The following is a 26,216-nucleotide window of genomic DNA, read 5'->3' as shown; positions in this document are numbered from 1 at the left end:
ATATCTTTTTAAAATTCATCTAGTTTTTATGTAGATTCAACGAAGCTATAATAAAACTTCAAATTTGCAATGATAAAAAATTTCAATATTTGAAATTAGCAAACCAAATGTACTCAGAATCAGTTAAAAAATATCAAGCAGTAAATGTTTTTCTTTCACTGCGTTTAGTTGTAAATAGTGGATGCGTTTTTTTTTTTTGATATCAGTTTATAATATCTGGCAACAAGTGCTTTTTTCACTGCATTTAAAAATAGGTAGTATATTTGATTTTCCCCTGGCAATCCAATTCTTACTCAAAATCTGCTTCAAATGTGAGGTAGTAGATGAAAATTGTAACTACATTTTAAAAAAAATCATAGTAAATGCTTTTCTATTCAGGTAGATTTTATTCAAAATCAAATTTAAATATCAGGTAGTAGACGCAATTTAACTCAAAATCAGTTTAAAATAATAGGTAGTAGATGTATTTTCCACTGAATTTATCAATAGTTTGTTGATTCCTTTTTTTCACAAAGTTATTTTTAAATATCGGTTAAAAATAAAGCAGTCATGCAACAGCCCGCTGTGAGTCAGTGGAGTCCATGAAGGTTAAGCCTCCACAATTTCGTGCCCAACGCATAATTGTGGCAATGTGATCAGCTCAGTACACTGATCGCCTTTACTTCCCAGATTAGTTGAACGGGCTTCAAGCCACTTCTGGGGTTCGAACCCCAGTTCTTCACAATGGCAGTTCAGTATCTTAACCATTGAACCATCACAGCAATATCATGTTGTTGATGCTTTTTTTCGCAGTAGTAGCAAGCCACTTCCGGGGTTCGAACCCCAGTTCTTCACAATGGCAGTTCAGTATCTTAACCAATTGAACCATCGCAGCAATGCCATGTTTTTATGCTTTTTTTTCGCATTTAGTAGTAGGAAGTAGATGCATTTAAATTCAGATATTAGGTGCATTTTTTTAGTCAGATAGCAGTGTGCAATTTTTCCCCCTATCTATTAATCATAAAGAAATATTTCGTTTAGTTAAAAGTCTCTGTTCTTGAGGCCCTTTTTAAGCGTTCATTGACTGGATAAATAGTTGCAGATATAGAGCATTCGACTCTAAGTCTTTGCAAAATTTTATTCCTTAAAAATATAGAAATTTATCAAGGAAACATAACACAAACGTCAAATTGAGAGCAAATTCTATATTCATATTTCAATAATCCAATGCCACGCATAGAAAATACACTTCTTAATTCTAATCACAAATCACCTTGTTATATATCTTTTAGTTGAAAAAGAAGTCCCACCCAATCAGGTTTTAGTTTCGTATTAATACTAATTATCCTTGCATAATTCACTCATACCTTGGAATATTGTGTGAAGAGGAAGCTTGTTTAATTTTTCACGTCGTACGTATATCTCAATTATTACAACTTATATCTCAATTATTACAACGGAAGTTCTTACGTTTTAGCTTTATTGGAAGGTGAGGAATATATAAGTTTTATTATTATTTTATTTTAGGATAATAAATAAAAAATTTATTTAAATCTCTGTTCCTCACTGTGAGATATAGTTTCTTAAACAGGGAGGCTATACAGTCTAAAGAAATTTAAGAACTGGCAACATTAGCTTCATAAGGTTATTGCAAATTTTATAGGCTTTAGTTTCAGACTGTTCTAGGAATTTAGTTGACCAGTTGTAACACAGGTATTTAAATTATAGTTAGTTTTAGCCTATGGTAATTAGTTTAAACATTTTGCTTCCTTTATATTTTTCTAGCAGTTTTAAAATTTTTACCGAAAGTGGTTACCCTGTTAAAGTGTAAAGAGAGTACTTATTCTTTGCTTGATCTGTCAACTTTTCCAAAATTTCTTTTTCCGGGGATTTTCCTTTTTTATATTTAAAGATTTTAATAAATTTAATTTATAAAAGATCTTTTTTGCGGATATAATCGTGTGGGCTGATGAGAAGATTATATCTTTTATTCTCCGGATTTTCAAAAATTTTTTAATCCTTTTTTTCATCTTCCCCCAGTTGTTTGTTATTTTCTTATTATTATTTTTCTTTTTCCCCCTTTTTTCATATGTCTGTAATTTTCCTTTGTTTTATCTTCATTTTGAACTTATTTTATGAGTTNTATTAGTATTATCACAACAAGTGAAGTAACTTTACTTACATTTGCCAACTCAATTGTTATTTAATGACCACTAAAGGAAACTTTTGCCGGGAAATGTAAATTTTGCCAGCTATATTTTCCTCTCTTATTCGATATGGAATGTCTTTTCTTTGGCTGCAGAAAAAAAGGCGACGGTGATCAGATTATTGATAACTTTAATAAAAGTGTGTAGATTTAAAATGAAAATAATTAAAAAACAGAAATAAGGTGTTTGAATATGAAAGAGTGGAAATACTGCAAAGGCAACCAACTGTTTTTGAAAAACACGGGGGAAAAACCTGTAATTTCGGAGAAATAAAAGTTAAATTTTGTTAAAAAGTTGAGAATTTTGAAGATAAATAAATGTGATCTTTCCAATATGATAGGAGAGATACGGGGTTCGACAAAATTATGGGAACACTTCTGAACCTTTACGGAACTGGCGAGTCATAAATGTATTCGTACGGAATCAGAATCAGGATAGTAAAAAATACTTTTCGAACTAAAATTATACAATAATTTTCCAAATTTTATTCTTGAAAAAACCTGGTTTATTCCCAGAAAATATACTGTTTATTTTACGTAGTGCAACGCTACAGGTAAGCTAGCTACCTTTTTTAATAAGTGGAATTAATTCACAATTTAAATAATACCTCCATTTTTATTAAATTGAAATAGAACTGTTATTTTCTCAAATAATGACTTGTTTAAATATATATTAAAAATTTCTTTAATGTTTCTTAATATCTAATTTTGAATATATTCTCCTAAGATCAGAGCTTTAAGTAATAGAACAATAGACAATTTTTATGTAAAAATATGCGGAATTAAAGAAAATAAACGCATTAAGGACATACAAAATTTTAAAGAATCAATAAGTCTAATTTAATAAGAAAATTTGATTTATCAATTATCAATTGATCAATAATTTTTAATTTTTACAGTATTTTGGCATATTGTAGAATATTTTTATAGTCTATTACTTCACATTTTGGTAAGAGACAAAATTTACTAGCCAAATAATAAGATATTTATGTGTCAGAAAACTCTTAAAAAGTTCGCTTGAATCAGATTTCTTAAATTGCAGATAATTCCTTCAATTTAATTAAAAACTCTAACCAAAGAGTGTAAATATAATTCTATTCTTACATTCTCAGTTGCTTGCAAAGGCATGCAAACATTAAAAAAAAATTATCCTAAAAAATATATTTTCTAAGTAATAAAATAGTACAAAATGTTGTTCAATATTTTGCACGCTGGTTCTTACGCTGGTTCTTCAAAATACAAAATGACTGTAATATATATCCTCAGTAATATATAAGACACAGAATTCATGGTGTTTTTAGGCAATGTATGAGATATAAGAATTATTATATACTTTAATCGTTCTTTATAATGACAAATTGTACTTTAGACATGTATCATAGCATGATTTGGTGACTGTAATTCACTTGGGAAGAAACAGAGCGCATTACTAATTCTGCTGTATTTTTTTCTGTCTCTTTTTTGCACTACTGATAAGATGACCAAAAAAATATGTTTTCTTCATTCAATGAATTATTAATTTTTTTTAATGAAAATCAAATACTGTTTAAACCGGCTGATTTGATTGCCATTAATAACAGACGATTAAAATAACATCAGTGCATAGATAATAACGGGTATTAGCCTTTAAAATTAAAAAAGAAAAACATCATAGTAAACCAAAAGTAAAAAAAAAGTGGTACAATTTTAAAAAAATGGTAGAGCACTACAAACTAAAATTTGCGGGCCGGGATAGCCTGGTTGAAACAGTTTGAATTGTTGCTTAAACTATTCTAATCACATATATTAAATATCAATATCTCGACGCATTGTGATTTTAAACATACTTTATATCTTTACTTACGGAAATGAAAATGTAAAATCAGTATAAAAATTACTTGTAACATTGTGATCACATCACTTAACTCATAAATGTTTAACTCATAATGATATAATGTCATAATGTAATAAATGGTAAACTCATAATTGTTTTGACCCGTTCTTTTATTTGAGTCTTTACTTATATTATCACCTACTAACATAAACATGGCTAGAAAAAAGTGGTTGAAATTTCGATTGCAAGATTCTATGTTAAGAGACCAAAAGCAAGTAAATGAAAACAAAGTAAAATAAGATCTAACCCCCCCCCACATCAGATTTTTTTAAAATTAAAAATACTACTTGCAACTTTAACTAATTTATTCTAAGTTCATCAATTATGAATGCGATATTACTTTTAGAAATAATGTGAAAACAAAATATTTGCAGCACTATTATTTTAATACTTAAGTAGAAATAATGAACGAAGCGATTTTGAAAGATTAACGAAACGAAGTGAATTTGTTAAAATATAAACAACCGTCTTATTTGTTTTAAAATAAATATCTACTAGATTTTACAGTCTGATTGTCTACTAGATTTTAATGTTTGAGAAACAGAGCTGTGTTCCTTCTAATTACCTTACTTTAGCGAAATCTATTAGTTTCATTTGATGCCTGATGTTTCACCAGCTACAAATCAAGCAATAAATATAGTTTTCAAGATTCATACATCAAAATATCTTTCCAATATATTTTTTAAATTTGTTCTAAAAAAGTTTTTTTCGTTTAAAATAATTATACCGATTATAAATTTTATTAAAATTTTTTTTCCCTCAAACAAAAAAGTAGCAGACTACAAAATACCTTGAAATAATATGATGCAAACGATTTGTATTAAATGAAACGTGTGATTACGTATTTTTAAATCTCATCTAATGTGACTTTTCCGTCAAATAATTAATGTTCTTTTCGCTTGAAAGCCGGAAGCGATTACTGAGATGACTAACATAGATTCCATTTACTCAAATTATTAGCATAATAATCGTAATAGTTCTTTAAAAACGTATCTTCTTGCAGCCTTGAAAGTAAACTATCTGTCAGTTTAATGAATTTGTAATTAAGATTAAAAAAAGTACCCTGTCCGGTTTCGACTATTGTATCATTGATGTTTCTCTTGAGGTACATTACATTTACGATTTGAGTCGCATTGTGAACAATGTAATATAGAGCGAACTGTTTTTTAAAAAAAAAAAGTAGGAAAGATAAGGGACAACTATATGGATACATCTTAGTGCCAGTTTCGCTAATCAAAGTAAGTTAAAAATTCTTTTACTTAATTCTTTTTTTAGAATAAATATCAATTTCAAGGCATAAAAAAAGTCACGAATGTTTATTTAAACGGCTTTTATCACCTGTAATATAGGGGAATAAATTTTTTGTTGCATTTATACAAATGCATCAAAAATAAACTGAAAAAGTTGCATAAGCAGAAAATATTATTTATTTTTAACTCGACTTAGCTTAGAAAATAAAAGTTTTAACCAGGGTAGTGTGTTTGAAATTACAAATTAAAACGAACCGGAAACAAAAAAGCAAAAAAAAATTATGTCGTAGCTATTTAAGGTTTTTTTTCTGTTGTCTTTTTTACTATCGATTTGTAAAAAAATACAAATTCCTCCTTAATGCATGGAAGCAATTCTTTCATTTTCATAAATTTTTTTCTTCTCTCGCCTTAGTGTCCGAAGACATGTAAGTGATTTTCTACGGTTGTTTATTGACTATTTGTCTCCATGTCAATTTGTGCTGTTGCCATGTCCATGTTGTTTTTGCATCCAAAGAATACTCAAATAATGACACTTAGCTCTATCTTCCGCTGAAGATTCTCCGCAATTAATAGCAATATAAATGAATGTTGTTTATTTAAATAAGACTAAAATGCGAACTTTCTCCGAGAAATCTCAAATTTTTTTTAAGCATCATCCATTAAGCTTTTCATATATTATCAATTTTCTAACTAATTTAAACTAACATTCACTACTTTACAGTGGGTAACAAAATTTTCTTTGTTTTTTGTTGCATTAGAATTTTGAACTCATCTTAGATATTTTCGCATCGATTATTTCAAATCGGAAATCGGTTTCTCTCTACAAACTACAATTTTTATGCAATTCAATAATATATTCCTAACTAGGATTATTTGAAATTCACTCGATTGAATATTTAGTATCTTTACCTCTTTGCTACGTAGGGAGCATAAATGGCAGTACTTTTACTTTCGTTACTTGTACCGCCGGTACAAGTAAAAAGTACGTACTTTTACTTGTACTTCGTTACTTTTTAAATTTAGTACTNTTTCAGTTTATAATGCGATACGTTAAGTTCATATATTTTTTTGTCTTAAGTATTATTTTCAAAGCAGCAAACAAGTGTACATGTTTTTATATAAACCTATACGTTTTCTATAAACTTATGCAGTCAGACCAGAAAATAAAAATACAAATCGAAAAATATCATTTTGAAAACACTCTGTTGTTTTTTAAACAAAACTAATTTCAGATTTGAAACCACACTCGAATTAGGTAAGATCAAGTACTTGTATAAATGCAACAAAAAATTTACACAATGGTAATTATCTTAAGTGTTATTATTTCAAACGTAAGACAATTAACATTTTTGTCGATATCTTTATTTTTTTTACGCTTTTGAACGCCAGAAATATTTAAATCGAAGTTTTATTTATGAAGAACTACAAGAATCGAAGTTAACGTATGCACCTCCGAAATCATATACAAAATAACAAGCGATGGACAAAATAATGGAAATATTTCTATAACATATATTTTTTTTATATTTTTCAAAAATTGCTTAGAGAATTATTATATCAATTTTGAAGAGCTCAGATTATACGATTTCTCATACTTATCAATGTAGTTTAAAGTTTTCAGAGGTTTGAGGGACTGGAAATATATTAAAAAACAAAAAAATAGTGTTTTTGAAAAACGTATGCCAAAAAATGCAGCAATAAACTTGTAATTTGTAACAATTATTTTGGTTACAATATTTACAAAAAATTTCGTAAACCTATTTTAAACATTTATAGAGATATGGACATTTTAATAAAAAACAAATTTTTTTTGTCTTACATATTTTTGATAGTAATTTAAAAATTGATAAAAATTTTTTGGAACAACTTAAAATTAATTAAGAGTTTATTTAAAACTTGAGAAAAATTTGTTTAAAACTGCGTAAGAATTGAGTAATTAAGGTAGTTATTTTATACTGCGTATGCGCGGGGGAAAAATTTAAATATTTTTTTCCTAATTTTGTAGTGAATCTTATTTGGCAGTTAATAAAAAAACAGTCCGATTTACACGTCTTAAAAATTTAAAAAGTTTTAAGCAATTTCCTAAGTAGTTTTCGTATTTTTTAAAAGAAAGCTCAAAATCATAAGAAGTTTCCCACAAATTTCATTTTGCATTATTAAATACGATTTACTAAAAATGCATCGGTATTGTTAGAGATCATTACCCACAAAAGTATCTTTTCTTTGGCATGTTTTCTCTCCTTATGCAATCACATTTTGGTGTATGAACGTTTATTGAATGAAATTATCATTTGTTATTTAATTTTTTCTTATGATACAAATATTTGTAAAAAACCCTTTATCATTTTAAGCTTTCTTATAAAAAGTGCAAAAACTAAGTAGAAAATTATTTCAAACTCTTAAAATGTTTAAGATGTTCAAAGTGGACTTCTTTCCTTAGTTGCCAAATACGATTCATTACAAAAATTATGAGAAAAAATGTTATATTTTTTCCGCGCAAGCACTGTATAAAAGAGCTTTTTTAATTACTTAAATACTGCACAGTTTTAAAAAAAAAATTTTTAATGCAAACATTCATAATTAATTTTAAATTGCTCTAAAATTCTGTTTAATGGTATTGAATATTTTTAAAGTAATAGCGAAAAAACATGAGACAAAAAAAAAACAAATTTTTTTTATTAAAATGCTTATATTTCCATAAATATTTAAGCTCGGCTTACGAAATTAAGTGCAATTATTACATATAATAATGAAAATAATTGTTACAAGTTACAAATTTACTGTAATATTTTTTGGCATATGTTGTTCAAAAACATTATTTTCCGTTTTTAATTTATTGTTGGTCCCTCAAACCTCTAAAAGCTAGAAACTTCATTGATATGTGTGAGTAATCACATGATCTAAACAATCATGAAGTTACGAAATAATTTTTTAAGTATTTCTTGAGAAATATGAAAAAATGTACTAGTATAGAAGTGTTTCCACCCCCCGTACATATCCATTATTTAAAATATATAATTAGTGGGCAAGGATAAGTTGTATCCAAGAGAAGTAAGTGAAAATTTCAAATCCATAGTTAATTATTATTTATCTATCTATTATTATCTTCTGGTCCTCGAAAATTATCCATACCGATAATGTGAAGCCTTTGCATTCCGATGCCCCCACGGAGGCACTATCAACAGTCACCACTTTAAAATTAAGAAATTTCATACCTTATTAATTAGTAATCACATTATATTAAGAATTTTAAAATTGTATAATAAAACTATATTATGTATTTTAAATGCTACAGTGCTGATATCAGATCAAACAGCATTTAAAAGTATTCTTAATGCAAAGGGTTAAATTATTCTGGATTTTACGTTGCCGTCTTAAATAAAATCCCCTTTTATAAATTTTTCTAACAAGTCTAAATCATTTTTCTCTTTAAAGCTCGCACAAACAGAGACTTGTTTATATAAGCTGTTATGAAACAGTTCTGACATTCCTTCTATTTTATTGTCCTTAGTCTGTGAGGGGAGTTTACCCCCTCAGTGAAAATCAGAATGGGGGTGGGATAGGCAAAGCAAAGGTATGATGATTAAAGAAAATAAGGGAACTTGAATTGTAAAATTTGCTAGTGGAATTTTTTCCATCAATTTTCAATCTATGATCTTTTTAATAATCCAATCATTACTTCCAATCATCAATTAAGAACTGGTTAATCATTCCTTTTACTTGATTATGGCGATCTGCAAGATGTTTCTAAAGCGAAAATAAGAGTTCTGAAAGCTCTGAATTCGATTTCTACAGCGTTGGACGATGTCGAATAAGATGCATAACAAGTGGATTTAATAAAAGAAGTTTCTTGGAATAGGAACGGTGACCCTTTGGAATAAAATCGCGCGATCGAAGATATTTTGAAGTCGATGACGCTAATATCGACTGACACAAACATATCATAACTTTTCAATTCCTTCAATGCCTGATTTAATGTTAGCTTCCAATAAAAACGATGAAGATGAGTAAAAAATATCGGAGGATATACCCACAACTGTTCAAGAGTTTCAGAGCATAAAAACTCTCAAACAATAGTTATTTGCGAATGTAAATCAAATTGCAGTTTGCAAACAGTAGAAAATCTTGAGAGGAATAATATAGAAATTGAATATAAAAACAAAACAAAAAAAATATTACATATTTTTTCTAATAGTTCATCTCGAAAGTGCCATTTTTTTTAAAAAAAAAAAGCTTTAGTGGAGAGTCGGGCAGCCCCGCCCACTTAAGGAGTATTGCTTATATTTCTGTATCATATTGAGTAATAATCAATACTAGTGGGCTGTGCCCCCTGCTCGCTAACGCTCGCCAACCCCCAAAAATTACTACGCAATCTTACATGGTTTGCTTCGCAAACCAAGCTCGCTTCGCTCGCTACTAACTTAGATACATTGCAAATGCACAAAATTCTAAGAATTCAAAACAATCATTCAAATCCATATAACAACTATTTTTTAAAAAATAATTACATCTTTTTAGTAAATACTATGTCATTAAAATTAATTTGAATTCAAATAAATGACATGTAATTCGTTAAACCTATTAGAAATGTGCTATAGTATAAAATCTTAAGACAAAATTTCGGAAACTGATATCTCTTTAAAAAGGTTAAAATTTTGGCTATAATTAAGTCTATTAAAAATTGAAATAAGTGAATTGCAATGGAAAAACCTACATAAACAAAATATTGAATTTCGGGAGAAATCTCATTTGGTGAGAATGCTATCTCTTGTCAAAAAATACAAAATAAACTGACCTCAAATAAAACTCCAAGGACTTCGAATCAAATAATTAAGGAAACTACTATCACGTTTAATATAAAAGGAAGATTTATTAACTAAACAATAAAATTACAGCATCGCAGTTCCAANCCACTTAAGGAGTATTGCTTATATTTCTGTATAATATTGAGTGATAATCAATATTTTTGTATGTTTCTATAGTTTTATCGTCAAATTAAATAATGCAAAAAGAATAAACCAAAAAAAGCATTACGAAACATTGTACCAATTTTTCTTAATTTCATGACTACTGTATTCAACATATTTTCAAAACTATTGTTTACCATGTTACTAGCTGCATAAATATTTTGAAAATAATCTTTTTTTTTAAAAAAAAACAATGAATGTTCGATGGCTCATTGACTTGAAAAAATATTCTATACATGTGAAATTGACAGCGGGCGGGGGTGCCCGACACTCCCCCGTATAATATTATATTAAATCTCGATTTTTCTTCTCCTCGTTTCATGCTTTTTTTTTTAACGCTAATCCGATGGAAAACGTAAAATCGGTGTTCCACAACAATGATAAAACTTATAAATAATTATTTTTGTATTTGTTTTAGATTGAATCAACCATGAAGTGTGAATGGAAAACATTTCCAACTTTTGCTCTGTTACTCTTATCCGGTCCATTCATTGGGACAATTGTTGGAAACTATTATATTTGGAACTACCAATATTGGTGGATCCCATTTTCTGATGTGATATACGAGGATATGAAAAGTTTGAATGTAACATGCAATGGTATGGATTCCTGTGAAGTTCCTAGAACTAACGAAGCTTGGAATTATAACTGCAACTGTGACGAAACCTGCAGTTTTCTTGGAACTTGCTGTGTCGATTCGAAGTACAGACAAAAATATAAACAAAAATATCTGAAAAACGTTGAATGCAGACAGTTGAACAATAACCGCCAATTTTACTACCCGTTGATAAATAACTGCAATCCCTATTTGCAATACGACAATACCACCAAAGAGCTTTGCGAAGGCAGAGGTGAATATTTAAACGATCCTTTTCTGGACATACTTGTTACTGATCCTGCAACGGGTATTACATACAAGAACTATTACTGCTTTGTTTGCAATGAAAACTCTGGCGAAGAACGACTTATACCATGGGATGTAGTCCTAGGAGGTGATTTAGAAAAAGTTAATAAATCCGAAGAACTACCGAACTTGCAAAATTTTGAGCGAGACTCCTGGAGATGGGTTCTGGATGACGATAACGTCACCGAAGTCAGTTTGTTTCATGCTTTACCTGAAGTGTTAGAAGACTGTCTGCCGTATTGTTATGCCTTCAATATCGTATCAGAATGCGCGTTGAATTGGACTGATGAAAATGTAAGAACGATGTGCCATGAGTATATGGCTCTTACAAGATTTCGAAGTGAGGATTTGCACAAGCACAGGTATTACCGAAACCCACATTGTGCCATATGTAATTATGAGAATATGGATGACATGGTTTGTATGATAGAGGGTGAGTATAAAACGAGTGCTCCCGGAGGGTTAATTCCTACTGGTGACTATTTTGTCAGGTTATTCTCTCTTCACGACAAAGCGAGTTATCAATGCAGTGGCAGAATGGTCTATGATCATTTTGCAAAGAAATGCAGAAGATTATACACAGATAAAAGGAGGCGACAGGATGGGGGTCTTTCTGGATGAGCGAGAAACACAAGGTTTTCCCCTATTGCATTTAAGAGCACCCCTCAGTCATTCTATACATTCGATACTTGAGAAAAGGAATTTTTTTATTTACATTGTATTAAGTATTCTAACAACAACAGGATTCCAGTAGTAAATAAAGATATCCAGAACCTGTACCATGATAAATATTTAGTATTTGTTGCAGAATCATATCTGTTATAAAAATATAACATGTTTCTAAGTGCCTGTTACGAAATTATTAAGCGAAAGTTGCGAATTAGTTGTAGTTTCAAAAACTTATTTTTTTCTTGAAGTTTTGTACACACTGTACTTTAAGAATGTTTGAGCAGTTCTAAATAAAAGAAGAGCAAACTTCTTTTCGTATCTTGTTAATTTATTATATGATTGTGAAATTATTCCGTGCTACAGCTGTAGCAGCCCAAATTATTACAATAACAGCTTAATCGTGATTGTTGCCACTACACGTCAGTGTTTGTAGCGGATCCATCTGAGGGTTATTCTTTTCTTGGGAAACGAAATATTTCAAAATGCCTATTATTGTGTAATAGATATCTAAAACAGGTATTTTGAATCTAGCAGTTTGTAACATGTTATTTGAAAAATGTCTGCAGTCAAAGAAATTCAACTATTGCAGGGATGCAATAGTTGAATTTTTATAGATCTTTTAATAGTTGATTTTTACGATAATTTAACGATAATTTTTGGAAATTTTGCCAACATTTTAAGAACTTCACTCTAACGGTGCGGAAAATAACTTTAAATCAAATTTACAAAACAAGGTATTATACATTAAAGCATAAAATCAGCTACCTCTAGAAGAAATTTATCGAAAAAGCGTTGAAAGATGACAACCCTGTTTAATTACTTTTAAAAGATCCGCCATCGATATAAATCAGAGTTCCAACGAAGTGGCAAATATAATTCTTAGCTACCACTGAATAGTGGTAGCTAAGATTTTGTAAGATTGAAATTTGCTTAATTATATCTTTCATTTGATAATAAGCGAAATTATCTGCAAAGCATTTTATTTTTGATCCTATATATATTTAGTTTAAATTAAAATTCCATTGGTAGCTTAAAACATCTAGATTTGTCTCGGTTTTGTTACCACTTTAAAATATTTTCCACACCATAGGAACACTGTGGATATCTATAAAAATAATATATTACGGTATGAATAAACGTTTTAATTTTTCAAAATAATTGCTGAAAAATAATTATGTTTTCTTATCTTTTTTCAAACGACATATCTTTCTACTATTTTTGTTTACATTTTAAAAGTCTCATTATGAGAGAGTTGTGACAATGTGATGCTTCATGTGAACTTTTAAATCAGGGGTGACAGCGAAACGAAACAGGGGAGAAGCTGGGTAGTAAAACCATTTCAGTTACAGCTAGTTTCCGAGAGGAGTATATTTATTCTTTTTTTTTTCCTAACAGTTTATTCATATGTGCTTTTTCGTGAAAAAAAAAGCAGTTTGATATAAATGTTATAATAACAAAATAAAATCTTAGCGGTTACAAATACTTTATTTTTCTGGAAAAAATTACTAGAATGAAATGTCTTTCAATCCGGTTTTAAATCATTTATATGTAGTGGAATCAGTTATTTATGAAGCAAATAATAATACATTAACTGAACCATGTGTAGCAATTAACTGTAATTTTCAAATAAACAAAAACACTCATGTAATAAAAGTGGTAGCTCATGTTTTTTTTTATCCTTCCGGACATATCTCTTAGATAACTACAACTTTTCCTTCAAAATTGCTTTGTGTCATTATCACCATTAAAATTTATCTGGGTGCCTGAGACCGTTTGCGGCCCTTTTCCCATTCATCTTGAAATTTTAACTTTTAGGTGGCTCTTTCAGGTAACTGGAGTGAAAATAAAAATAAATATTTTGCATTTTAGCTAAAGTTACGACGCTTCAAAAATAGGCTGCAATTGGTTTGAGGTTTACGTCTTCTCTAAAGTTTTCAAAAATAAAAATTTCATTTTATGCTGCGCTATTACAATGAAAGAAATGCAGCACTTCTAATTTCAAATGCAAAATAAATACTATACTTCATATGTAATAGTGGATATAAATATCAGGTGTCTTTAAAATAAATCAGAATATTAAATTATGTGAATTACTACTTCTTTAATTTTTGAGGAAAAAACTTTTCTTATAAAAGCACGCTTGGCATAAATGGGTTAAAATGTAAACATAGCTGTGACTTGAAGAAACTTTCCAAAAAACAAAAGCGTAGAAGATTTTTAGCCCAGCAACGCTGTGAGTTACATAGCCAATAATATATATAACAAATTAATCCTTTAACTGTTAATTATCTACCAGAAAATCTTCTGAAGTAACATTCAAAGTAACATAAAATATTTGCTACGTTATTAACCTTAGTGTTAACGATCAATATCCTTAATTTTCTCCCTTCGACTATAAATATGTAAATACTAGTTTTTTCGCTTTTGTTATTATTATTTCTTCGATAATGTAAATATACTATGGTATTTCCATATTATTATCTACAGTAAACTATCATTACTAGAATTATGTGTTTGAGAAAATCTACAGTAAACTATCATTATTAAAATTATGTATTTGAGAAAATCTACAGTAAAATATCATTACTAGAATTATGTGTTTGACAAAATCTACAGTAAAATATGATCAATAAAATTACGTATTTGAGAAAATCTACAGTAAACTATCATTACTAGAATTATGTGTTGGAGAAAATCTACAGTAAACTATCATTATTAAAATTATATATTTGAGAAAATCTACAGTAAAATATCATTACTAGAATTATGTGTTTGACAAAATCTACAGTAAAATATCATCAATAAAATTATGTGTTTGACAAAATCTACAGTAAAATATGATCAATAAAATTACGTATTTGAGAAAATCTACAGGAAACTATCATTACTAGAATTATGTGTTTGAGAAATTCTACAGTAAAATATCATTACTAAAATCATGTATTTGAGAAAATCTACAGTAAACTATCATTATCAGAATTATGTGTACGAGAAAAACAGCAGAAAACTCATATTGGAAATATTTCTCAAATGTCTAACTATAGGTAAACTCTAAAAGAAAATAGTCACTACTTCACATTTTTCAATTTCATAGAGTAAACAAAATCTAATTAATTCTTGGCACACTTCATAGCCTTAAGCCATGTCAATTATATTTTAAATACAAAAGACATATCTGAGAATCTGGTTTTGTCTTGTTGGTGATTGTCCAAGCGCATACCATATATTTGCAACAGACATTGAAATATTTTTCGAGAAAAAAAACATATTAATTATTCTACGTCGTATAAAAGGAGACGATTTGGATGTATTTTAATGACTATTATCAAAATTCTAATCATTAGGCTATTATTCTAACGAAATTTATATACAAATATTTCCACTGAAGGTGAGATATATTTCAGACTTTTATTCTAGAATAATAAGCTTCCCTATTAACTGAGACTATCACCGTGATTTTCATAAAAAAGCTCTGCTTCCTATTTTAATTACATTTAGTTTTTTCTTTCTTAAAATTTGAAGAGCTTATTTTCATTTTAACCCTTTCTAAAACCAAGGTAAGTATATTTACCAATTTATAAAGTCTATGGTGACTTTTTTACCACGTTTAATTTAGANTATCATTACTAAAATCATGTATTTGAGAAAATCTACAGTAAACTATCATTATCAGAATTATGTGTACGAGAAAAACAGCAGAAAACTCATATTGGAAATATTTCTCAAATGTCTAACTATAGGTAAACTCTAAAAGAAAATAGTCACTACTTCACATTTTTCAATTCCATAGAGTAAACAAAATCTAATTAATTCTTGGCACACTTCATAGCCTTAAGCCATGTCAATTATATTTTAAATACAAAAGACATATCTGAGAATCTGGTTTTGTCTTGTTGGTGATTGCCCAAGCGCATACCATATATTTGCAACAGACATTGAAATATTTTTCGAGAAAAAAAAAACATATTAATTATTCTACGTCGCATAAAAGGAGACGATTTGGATGTATTTTAATGACTGTTATCAAAATTCTAATCATTAGGCTATTATTCTAACGAAATATATATACAAATATTTCCACTGAAGGTGAGATATATTTCAGACTTTTATTCTAGAATAATAAGCTTCCTTATTAACTGAGACTATCACCGTGATTTTCATAAAAAAGCTCTGCTCCCTATTTTAATTACATTTAGTTTTTTCTTTCTTAAAATTTGAAGAGCTTATTTTCATTTTAACCCTTTCTAAAACCGTGGTAAGTATATTTACCAATTTATAAAGTCTATGGTGACTTTTTTACCACTTTTAATTTAGGTTTCCATTTGTTAATAACTTCAGCTTTCTTGAAGAGCGTTTGAATAAAATTGGCAACCATTTCTTAGGTTAAGAAAACGTATAAATGTTATAAAATACATAATTCCTTTTGAAGATTGTAGCATTTACTGAATTTATTTTATAAATAAAGAGAAGTAAAGGTCAATGAGTTCTTAATAGATCGTGTTAAATATACTTACCACCAAAAAAATGGCATTTTTATAAACTAAATAAGTTTGTTTTTCTTATATCAATTACTATTCTTATACAATTTAAAAAATACTTTAGTTTACCTTTAGTAGAAATAAATGGTCCATTAAAGGGTTAAATTATACATAAGCTAGTCTAAGTGTATATTTTGTAATTCTCATTTATTTAATCCTTTCGAAGGCCGTGGGAAGTATACTTACCACCACTTTTTTACTACTTTTAATTCAGGTTTCCATTTGTTAATAACTTCAACTTTCTTGAAGGGCGTTTGAAGAAAATTGGTTACCATGTGTTAGTTTAAAAAAACGTATAAAAGTTATTAAATACATAATTTCTTTTGAAAATTTATAAAATTTATTTGATAAATAAAGAAAGATAAAAGTCATTAAGTTCCTAATAGGTCACGTTAAATATATTTACCACCAAAAAATGGCATTTTTATAAACTAAATGAGTTTTTTTCTTTTTACATCAATTACTATTCTGAAAACAATTTCAATTCCAAAAATTCCTTAATTTACCTTTACTAGAAATAAATGGTCCATTAAAGGGTTAAAATGTATTTTTTATCTTATTAGCTCAATCACAAGAGTTCAGTTTGGAAATGAGATAAATCTGTATAAATTAAATATTTAATCACTCATTAATTAATTAACAAATATTTCTATAATTAATTATTTTACTCTTAAAAAATGATTTAAAATACTTATTTTTAATTAAAATTTTCTATTTTAGCACGTTACTTTTTGAAATTTTTACTACGTTAGGTAATGCCATATGATTCACAGTTATAAGGAATTTGTTACACAGTTTCGCATGGACCCTTAAATTTTATTATTAGTTGGTAGTGGATCTGTTTCTTGTTTAATATCAGTTTATGACATCAGTTAATAGGTGCTTTTTTCTCTGCATTTAAATATATTTAGTACATGCGATTTTCACCTGATAATATATTCAATTTTAACTCAAAATTTGTTTAAAATACCAGGTAAAATCTATCACAGCATTTAAGAAATGGTAGCATATGCGACCTTAGACAGGTAATTTTTACACAAAATCAAATTGAAATGTCAGGTAGTGGATGCAATTTTAACTTAAAATCAGTTTAAAATATTGCGTAGTAGGTGTACTTTTACCTGAATTCAGTAAGAGGCTCACGATGCCTTTTTTTTACTCAAAGTCAGTTTAAAATATCAGGTAAAAATAAAACATTCCCGCAGGTAGCTCGCTGTGGGCCAGGCATGGAGGATAAGCCTCCATGATTTCGAAACAAACGGCATGATTGCGGCAATGTGGTCAGCACAGTGCACAGGCTGCCTTGACTTCCCAGGCAAGCTGGGTGGGCTTCAAGCAACTTCTCAGGATCAAATCCCAGTTCCTCACAATGGCAGTTCAGAATCTTAACCACAGAATCATTGCATCAATATCATTTTTTGCATTTATTACTAGAAAGAAGATGCATTTTAATTCAGATATTAGGTGCATTTTTAATGCTAGACGACAGTGTGTAATTTTTCATTTCTTTTTTCCATCGATTAATCAAAAAGATATATTTCGTTTGGTTGAAAACGGCCTACGTAAAGACTCTCTGTCCTCAAGGCCATTTTTAATCGTTCGTTGACTGGATAAATACTTGCAGATATAGAGCTTTCAACTCTAAGTCATTTGTAATATTTTATTTCTTAAAAATAACTGTAGAAGTTTAACAAGGAAACATAACACAAAGGTCAAATTTTGAGGCAATTTCCATATTTATAGTTCAATAATACACTTCTTAATTCTAGTCACAATCACCTTGTTTATTATCTTAAGACCCGCCCAGTCAGGTTTTAGTGTCTTATTCACACTGACAATCCTTGCATAATTTTGAATCTTCAGTCATGCGTTGGAATATTCTGTGAAGAGGAAGCTTGATATCTTTTTTACGTCGTACGCATATCTCAATTACGAACAACGAAAGCTCTTACGTTTTAGCTTTATTGGAAGGCGAGGTATATATAAGTATTATTATTATTTTATTTTAGAATAATTAATAAAAGGCTTATTTAAATTAACTCCATTTCTGTTCATCATTGTGAGATATAGTCTCTTAAACAGGGTGGCTATACTGTCTGGAAAAATGTAAAAACTGGTAACATTAGCCTCATAAGGTTATCGTAAATTTTTCAGGCATTAGTTTCAGACTGTATTAGGAATTTAGTTGTCTGGTTGTCGAATATTTAACACATTGCTGACTGGCAACTTTTCTGAAAATTACCCCATGTACCCGGCTATTGTTTTGAAAGCGGATATGGAAATAAAACAATATAAATAAACTTTAAAAAGTTTTAATGTTTAATGCCGTATGATGAACAGTTAACAATCACACCTATGTGTAATGGTACATCATAAATTTTGCAAATATATCCGGTTTCATAAAGTTATAATAAATTGGTACAGAATTTTAAATAGTAAAACTTGATAAGTAAGGAATATTACGCCCACTTTTTAAAATAGTCTCTACGAGATCACTGCTAACAAAAACACGAGTTAACTCGTGACCAGTCACCAACGTTTGTGCACGAAAACACGAGTTACCTCGTGACCGGTCAGCAATGTGTTAATACTACTAAGTTGATGACCAATGAAGAATATGTTTTTATTTATTCAATTAATTATTTTTCATGAAAATAAAATATTATTTAAACTGGCAAATTTAATTGCCATTAATAATACACGATTAAAAAGACAATACCGGAAAATAGTCTTTAAAATTAAAAAAAAAATGCATAATTGCCAACTGTTTCAGAATCGAAAAAATATTTTTGAAACAAAAAGCTAAAAAACTATAAACTAAAATTTGCAGATTTTCGGTTAATTTTGCAAAATTTTCAAAAAGACATAACAGTAATAACGTGGCGTAACGCAAAAGAGTTAAAATTATTTAGATGTAGTGGTATGTAAATACCCTATGAATGGAATCAAATCAAAAATGATATACATATTAACNTTTTGGCCAACTCTGGTAAATACCCTATGAATGGAATTTAGTAAATCAGAAATGATATACATATTAACACGTTGAATGACAAGGGGTCACCGGTGACCGGCACTAAGTTTGCTCGTAACCCTACGGGGGTCACCGGTGACAGGTTAAGCCAAGATTATTAGAAACACATAATTCGAGTAAATTGTTAATTTTTTTGTATTATTATCGTTACTAAATTGGTATTGAAGAAATTAATGTTATATAGAAGTCACAAAAATAGTTTTGTTTATATACACAGAGATGCCAACTTGCTCGGGACAGCGAATAAATATTTTCAATTCGAATTTATTAATTGTGATTCTTGGTTTAATAAATTCCATTTAGTAGATTTTTATCCTCCACTACTTCTAAACAATTCGTAGAGTTATGGAATTAGCAACTTTTTGTATGTATGTCATAGTAAACCTTTTAAAAAAACTAGCAAATTCTATCTAATATTTACAAATTTAGTTAGTAGTTATTTTCCGAGTGGCCAGACGGACAAGTCATGTAAAATTAGCGTGGCATTCAACGTGTTAAAAGACTGCTACTCGAGAAATATTTATCCGTTGTCAAAAACAAATTGGTATTTCTGTGAATGAAAGAACTACCCTTTACACTTAATAAAATGATATTTAAGAGGGAATAGCCTCTACACGGTTTTTTATAGGTAGTCCGATCAGACCGCGATGAAAGTGTCATTTTTATCAAAATCTAGTATAAATAAGAAAGTGGTAGCAAATATATGTCTACATATTTTTTAATTAATGAATATTATAGGTTTTTCCTATTTATTTGTCAACCACTACAGATTCAATTCTCAAGTATATATGATAAATTTCTCACAATTACTTTTAAAATGGAGCATTCTTGGGCCCATATTATTTACCTGTCGAAACTTTCCTGTCGACAAACAAGACTTTAACAGCATCACAGCACTTTTGGCAGATGACACTGGAATCGTAGTTAAGTCAAAAAACCCCAACATTGCCCTACAAAAACTCCAAGGAAAACTGAAGGAAATCGAAACATGGTGTCTAGACTGGAAATTCAAAGTAAACGGACAAAAATCAAAACTACTAATCATTCAGCATAAAAGAAAAACCATCCTCCCCAAAAATCAAATTGTTCTCTTTAATGAAATTATTCCCATAGTCAAAAGCGCAAAATACCTTGGTCTGGTCATTAACAGTAAATTTAATTGGAAAGATCACGTCAAAACAGTTATCAACAAAGCACAAGCAACCTGCCACAGATTACAAATCCTTCTTCAGAACCCCAAAATGGAACTTAGACTTAAACGTTTACTTTACAACTCAATGATCCGTCCCATCCTGACTTATGCATCTCCAGCTTGGTGCAACATCTCCACATCACTCCTCAAAAAACTCAAAACATGCCAGAACAAAATCCTCAGGAAAATAACAAAAGCAAGATGGTTTATCCGAAATAAAAACATACATCGCGATCTCAACATAGATTTTTTAGATCATCATATTGCAACGCTAATTTTCAGATTTTTTTAAAAAAACATAAATTGTGACACCGCGGGATTCAGCGAAATTTTTACTTTTGAAAACTTAAGAGAAGACATAAACCCCAGGCCGATGGCAGCTCACTTTTGTAGTGACGTAATTTTATCTAAAATTCAAAATATTTGAATTCCTTTTACTTCAATTGCATTCCAATTACCAGAAAGAACCACCCTAAAAATCACAATTCAAGACCAATGGGAAAAAGGCCGCTAACGGCCCCCGGCGCACAGATAAATATTGATGATGATGAACTTTTAAAGTAGAATTTGAGTTCCGTGTGCACAACTGGTTCACTTTTAAAATAGTCTGCGCAGACTATTTATTAAACACCGCGTGGAGGCTTAGCTCTGTAACCACATCCTCTTTATCATTTTCAAAATTTATTATATTTAATAATTATATGTACAGACAGAGCAAAATTAAAAAAAGGACCATCCATAATAACTTTTAATCTAATGAACGGATCTTCACTTTCTTAGACTCATACTTAATGATTCGTTTGGGTAACCTCAAATATGCTAATTAGTACGGACGATATTTTATTTAATAAATCGGAAAACAAATACGTACTTTCTCTTAATAAACAAACCTTTTTTTGACTGATTAAGATTTCTGGCCTTTGAAATGTAGGGCGTAGGCGCAGTCTGGGAAATATGTACCCCCAATAGTTTGGTCGCCTGGGAAATCTGAAGTTTGGACCTCTTAATGTTAATTTTACTTTTTGAGTATTTTACCATTATTCGAAGATATTTTAAGTGAATTGAAAAATCTTTCCACTCATTTTTAATATTTGTTTTTTTTTAAAACATAATTCCATACCAAAAATAACTTATATTAAGTACTCATTACTTTTATTATTTTATTTAATAATTTTGAATTGTAAAGAATCTAATTTTTACATCATTTTAAAGAATGTAATTTTACATGTAAAAATATGAAATTTGAGCAAAATCGGTCCAATAGTTTCTGAAAAATCAAATTTTTAAAAAAAAGCAGACACTTAAAATTCGATTTTTCAAGAAAAATTCAACCGGCTTCGTATTTTGTAATGGAAAATTCCATTAATTTAAAAGGATGTAAAAAATTACATTTTACAATTTAAAAACGTTTCGACTACTATTAAATAAAATAATAAAAAATAATAAATATTTAATAAAAGTTATTTTTCATAGAATTATCTTTGGATGAACAAATTTTATAATTGTGAGCAAAAAAATTTTTTGCGCTTAAATTTTTTCTAGATAAGATAAAATACGCAAAGGGTAAAGCTAACATTAAGGGATCTAAACTTAGAACCACCCTCCGGGCCGTACTACAAGGACCATATTTCGGAGATTGCAGCTACCCCCTATTTTTTGGGGGTCAAAAATCCGAATCTATCTAAAAAAAGGTATATTTATTTAGAGAAAGTACGTTTTGTGTCTGCTCTCGTAATTTTATTGGCTTCCCTTATTAATAGGCAGAGGTCACCCCCTTAATAGAGTCCCAGAAGGAGAAGATTTGGCCAATAGATGAAAAGTTATTCAGGGAGATCTGTTTTTTATTTTTCGCATTGTACATTAAAAAGAAGATTCCTATTTCAAAAATAAAACCTTTTTATTATTTATCATAACTTGATACTTCAGCTAGGGTTTATCATAATCTTGAGGATAAATATTCTACTAATACTGAGGATAAATATCCAACTTCTTCAATCATAAAACCTTCATCATAAATTTTTTATATCTTCAAAATTATTTTTATTACAGTGTGCCGTTTACATAACAGCACAATGAAACAAAATCTATCATTGTGAGAAGCATAAAAGATCAAAGCCTAAAGACAAGTTTGCTTCAAACTTATTAAGTAACTATGAAAATGAGTGAAGTGTTACTGAAAGTGTGCTCTTTGGAAGTTTAAATGCTATAGAATTAAAGAGAAAGATATCCCCTAAGTTAGCTCATGCAAGTGATTACAGTATTTTGAGCAATACCGACAGAAGATTTTATGTACAGTCTCAATATTTGCTGTTTACAGCCAATGGCAAAAGTGTAGTGAAGCTAATGCCGATTATTTTAAATCTCTGTTAAGGTGTTTTGTTTTAATCTACTATTTCCTTAATTTTATAAGTCAATTCAACAAGCATTTCGAATTAATCTTGTAATTTTTAAGGTTTGAAAAAAATTAATATTATATCTTTTTTCCACGAAAAATTACAAAATGTTCAGGAATTTTATGCCTCAGATTACGGTTAGATCACATAACAACAAGCGAACAGCTTTTTCCATTCAGTTTTTTTCTTTAATTATCTCACAATTGTTCCACATCATTTGCAGGAAGAGATAGGTTGAATAGAATTACAGAATTTAAAATTTGAAAATTTAAATAATTTTCTAATAACAAATGCATTTAAAAATCTTTCAACGTTTTGAGTTTGTCACGGTTTGCATTGTTTTTTTTAAATTTTGTTTCCCTATTTGCATTTTTTTATTGTTCTATTTTACATTACATCGAAAATTTAAACACCGCTCTAATAACAAAATGCAATTAAAAATATTTCAACGTTTTGAATTTGTTAGAGTTTGCATTTTTTTTTAATTTTTGAATAATTTTTTTTGTATTTTATTATTTTTTATCGGATGTGGAAATGAATCTCATTCAATTAAAATAGCAAACATTTCTGCATAAGAAATACAACGACGAATTGCACTTTGCCACATAAAACTGCGTAGAGAATACCACGCAAGTGTAAATAGGAAAAAGGCATTTTACCTCAATGAATTAACCGCAAATGAACTATTATTACCTCAAATGAAGTTTAGGGAAAACGTTTTATTTTATTTTCTATTTTTATCCCCTTTTAAAAGAAATGAAAAATTAACTTCTTTTAAGAGGTAACTTTGAGTTGGAGGGCAAATACTGCACACTTGTTGTATTGTAAACTTGTGACCCGGTCTTCCTTCAATGCAATTATTTTAAACTATTAATAATACTTATGTTTTAGATAAAATCAACCATGCAGTTTCAATGGAAATCATTACCGACATTTGTGCTACTGCTTTGGACAAGCACAAAATTCTGCTGGATGCAAAGGACTGATGTAACATACCAGGATATCAGAAGTGTGGATGCAACATGCAATGGTTTGGATTCTTGTAGAGTTCCCAGATCGAATGAAGCCTGGAAATACAACTGCAACTGTGAAAAGACTTGCAGTCTTTATGGCACGTGCTGCGTAGATTCAAAATACAGACGAAAATTCAAACGAAAAAATCAGAAAAACCTTGAATGCAGAGTGATAAACCATAATCGCAAATTTCTGTACCCCTGGATTAGGAGTTGCAATCCTGATTTGCGGCATTCCAAAACCATGGAAGAACTTTGCACCAACAAATTTTTAATAGAAACTAATGCCGATCCTTTCTTGGCTATACCTGTCACTGATCCTCTGACAGGTATCACTTATCAGAACTACTACTGCTTCGCTTGCAATGAAAACTCAGGCGAAGAGCGACTTATACCATGGGACGTTGCCGTAGGAGGTGATTTAGAAAAAGTTAACAAATCAGATTCAATACCGATCCTGCGTAATTACGAGAAAGATTTCTGGTCATGGGTCTTGGATAATGACAATAACACCCATCTCAGTTTGTGGCCTTCAATACCGGAAGGATTAGAAGACACTTTGCCGTATTGTTACGGTTTTGAAATAGTTTCAGAATGTGCGTCGAGTTATACAAATGCAAATGTAAGAAAGAAGTGCGGGGCGTACATGGCTCTGACTAGAATTCGAATAGATAACAGTTACTCGTATTACCGAAATCCACATTGCGCCATTTGCAACTATGAGAATATGGATGACATGGTTTGCGTGTTGGACGGTGAAGATCCTGTTAGTGCACCAGGCGGATTAATACCCTCTGGGGACTTCTTTGTTAGGCTTTTCAGTTTTGAAACAGATAAATGCACAGACAAAATGGTTTATGATTCATTCGCGAAGAAATGCCGAAACATATACAGAGCAAGAAGACAGTGATTGAAGAAAACAATTCACGTTCTATGATAAGAAAATAATTCTTGCAAGAAGACAGTGATTGTAGAAAACAATTCACGTTCTATGATAAGAAAATAATTCTTGCCAGAAGACAGTGATTGTAGAAAACAATTCACTTTCTATGATAAGAAAATAATTCTTTTGAGACCCATTGTATTTAGGTGAGAGGGAAATTTAGAAGTTTAGTAGTTATTTGTATCTTAAAATAAAAATATTTATCATTATAATTTTTAAAAGTAGTCTTGTGATGTATAGATTTTTTTTAAGCAGAACCACATCAAATATTTCAATTATGGAACAGAAATCGTTTGGTAAGATCTATTTTTACAAATGCTTCTTGCAATTTTATCTTGTCTTACAATTTTAGTTGTTGCTAAAGTCCATGTCTAGCCGAGCTAGACTAATTATATGATGTTGTACACTTTCGAGAAATTAATAAACATCTGCAAATGCTCATGAAAATTATGTTTCAAGAAGTGATCAAGAATACGTTCATTTCTAATCTCTCAATTATTTCTCTGTTAGTTTTTTTCTTCTTCCAATGCCCACTTGGATAATGACCTAGGTCATGCAGGCACCTGAAGGACAGATTTGTTGGCCACTCTTTCAGGGGCATTATATAAGGTGGGCCAACGCTGCTCCCACAGTAAGGTCAGATAGTACAGAGAAGTAAAGAACATCCATGCCAGGCCCGTGATTCGAAGTCAGAATCTTCCTGATGCAGGGGCAGTTCCCTAACCCCTACACAGGCCGGTCGGCATTTCTCTGTTAGTAATATTCCGCATATCATGATGTAATACAATCTTTCAGTTATTTCTCTGTTAGAAATATTCTGTAAGACATTTCACAAAAAAATTACATTTGGATGAAAACTGACGGATAAAAAACGTAGGAAAAATCACAGGAAAAAGGAATCACTCTAAATCAAAGCAAAACTTAACAATGGAATGAGCCGTTCTCGTAAAAATCATATGGATTTAACAATCGATTGGAGTTACTGAGTCCAAATTTAATGTAACTAAATATTTATTTGAGTTTCAATAAATAACTTTATTAAGAATTTATTAACATAAATGTTTAACAGAATAAACTTTGAAAATTGTTTTTTTAATTATGTATATCTAATGATATAATCTTGTGATATATTAAAAATACTAAAAAAAAGCATTTCATTTTAATAACTTAATTTAAAAAAAGAAAGAAAAAAGAACTAGTTGAAAGAGCATTATATGTACAACTTGTTATTTGTATAGCTTGTTATACAAATAAG

At 29.5% G+C, this 26,216-nt stretch overlaps 2 protein-coding genes across 7 annotated transcripts; both read left to right on the top strand.

Moving 5' to 3' along the window:
- The first annotated feature begins 1,348 nt into the window (after positions 1-1,348).
- On the top strand, positions 1,349-12,158 carry LOC107446899 (uncharacterized). The gene is made up of 2 exons (XM_071185987.1): positions 1,349-1,391; positions 10,694-12,158. Exon 2 carries the CDS (start codon positions 10,706-10,708, stop codon positions 11,798-11,800), a length of 1,095 nt encoding a protein of 364 aa, XP_071042088.1. The 5' UTR covers positions 1,349-1,391; positions 10,694-10,705; the 3' UTR covers positions 11,801-12,158.
- LOC107442160 (uncharacterized) lies at positions 1,356-25,182 on the top strand. 6 transcript variants are annotated; one of them, XM_071185988.1, is made up of 2 exons: positions 1,356-1,468; positions 23,897-25,182. In XM_071185988.1, the coding sequence occupies exon 2, from the start codon at positions 23,909-23,911 to the stop codon at positions 24,926-24,928; it is 1,020 nt and encodes a 339-aa protein (XP_071042089.1). In that variant the 5' UTR covers positions 1,356-1,468; positions 23,897-23,908; the 3' UTR covers positions 24,929-25,182. The 6 variants fall into 6 exon arrangements, with proteins under 6 accessions (XP_071042089.1, XP_042900164.1, XP_042900165.1 ...); XM_043044230.2 differs by lacking the exon at positions 1,356-1,468 and adding an exon at positions 15,148-15,236; XM_043044231.2 differs by lacking the exon at positions 1,356-1,468 and adding an exon at positions 15,822-15,934.
- Positions 25,183-26,216: the final 1,034 nt, after the last annotated feature.

The sequence above is a fragment of the Parasteatoda tepidariorum genome, chromosome 9, assembly GCF_043381705.1.
Source record: "Parasteatoda tepidariorum isolate YZ-2023 chromosome 9, CAS_Ptep_4.0, whole genome shotgun sequence".
Lineage (NCBI taxonomy): Eukaryota > Metazoa > Arthropoda > Arachnida > Araneae > Theridiidae > Parasteatoda > Parasteatoda tepidariorum.
The sequence above is the reverse complement of the archived record's forward strand: the minus strand, read 5'-3'. Positions and strand labels throughout refer to the sequence as shown.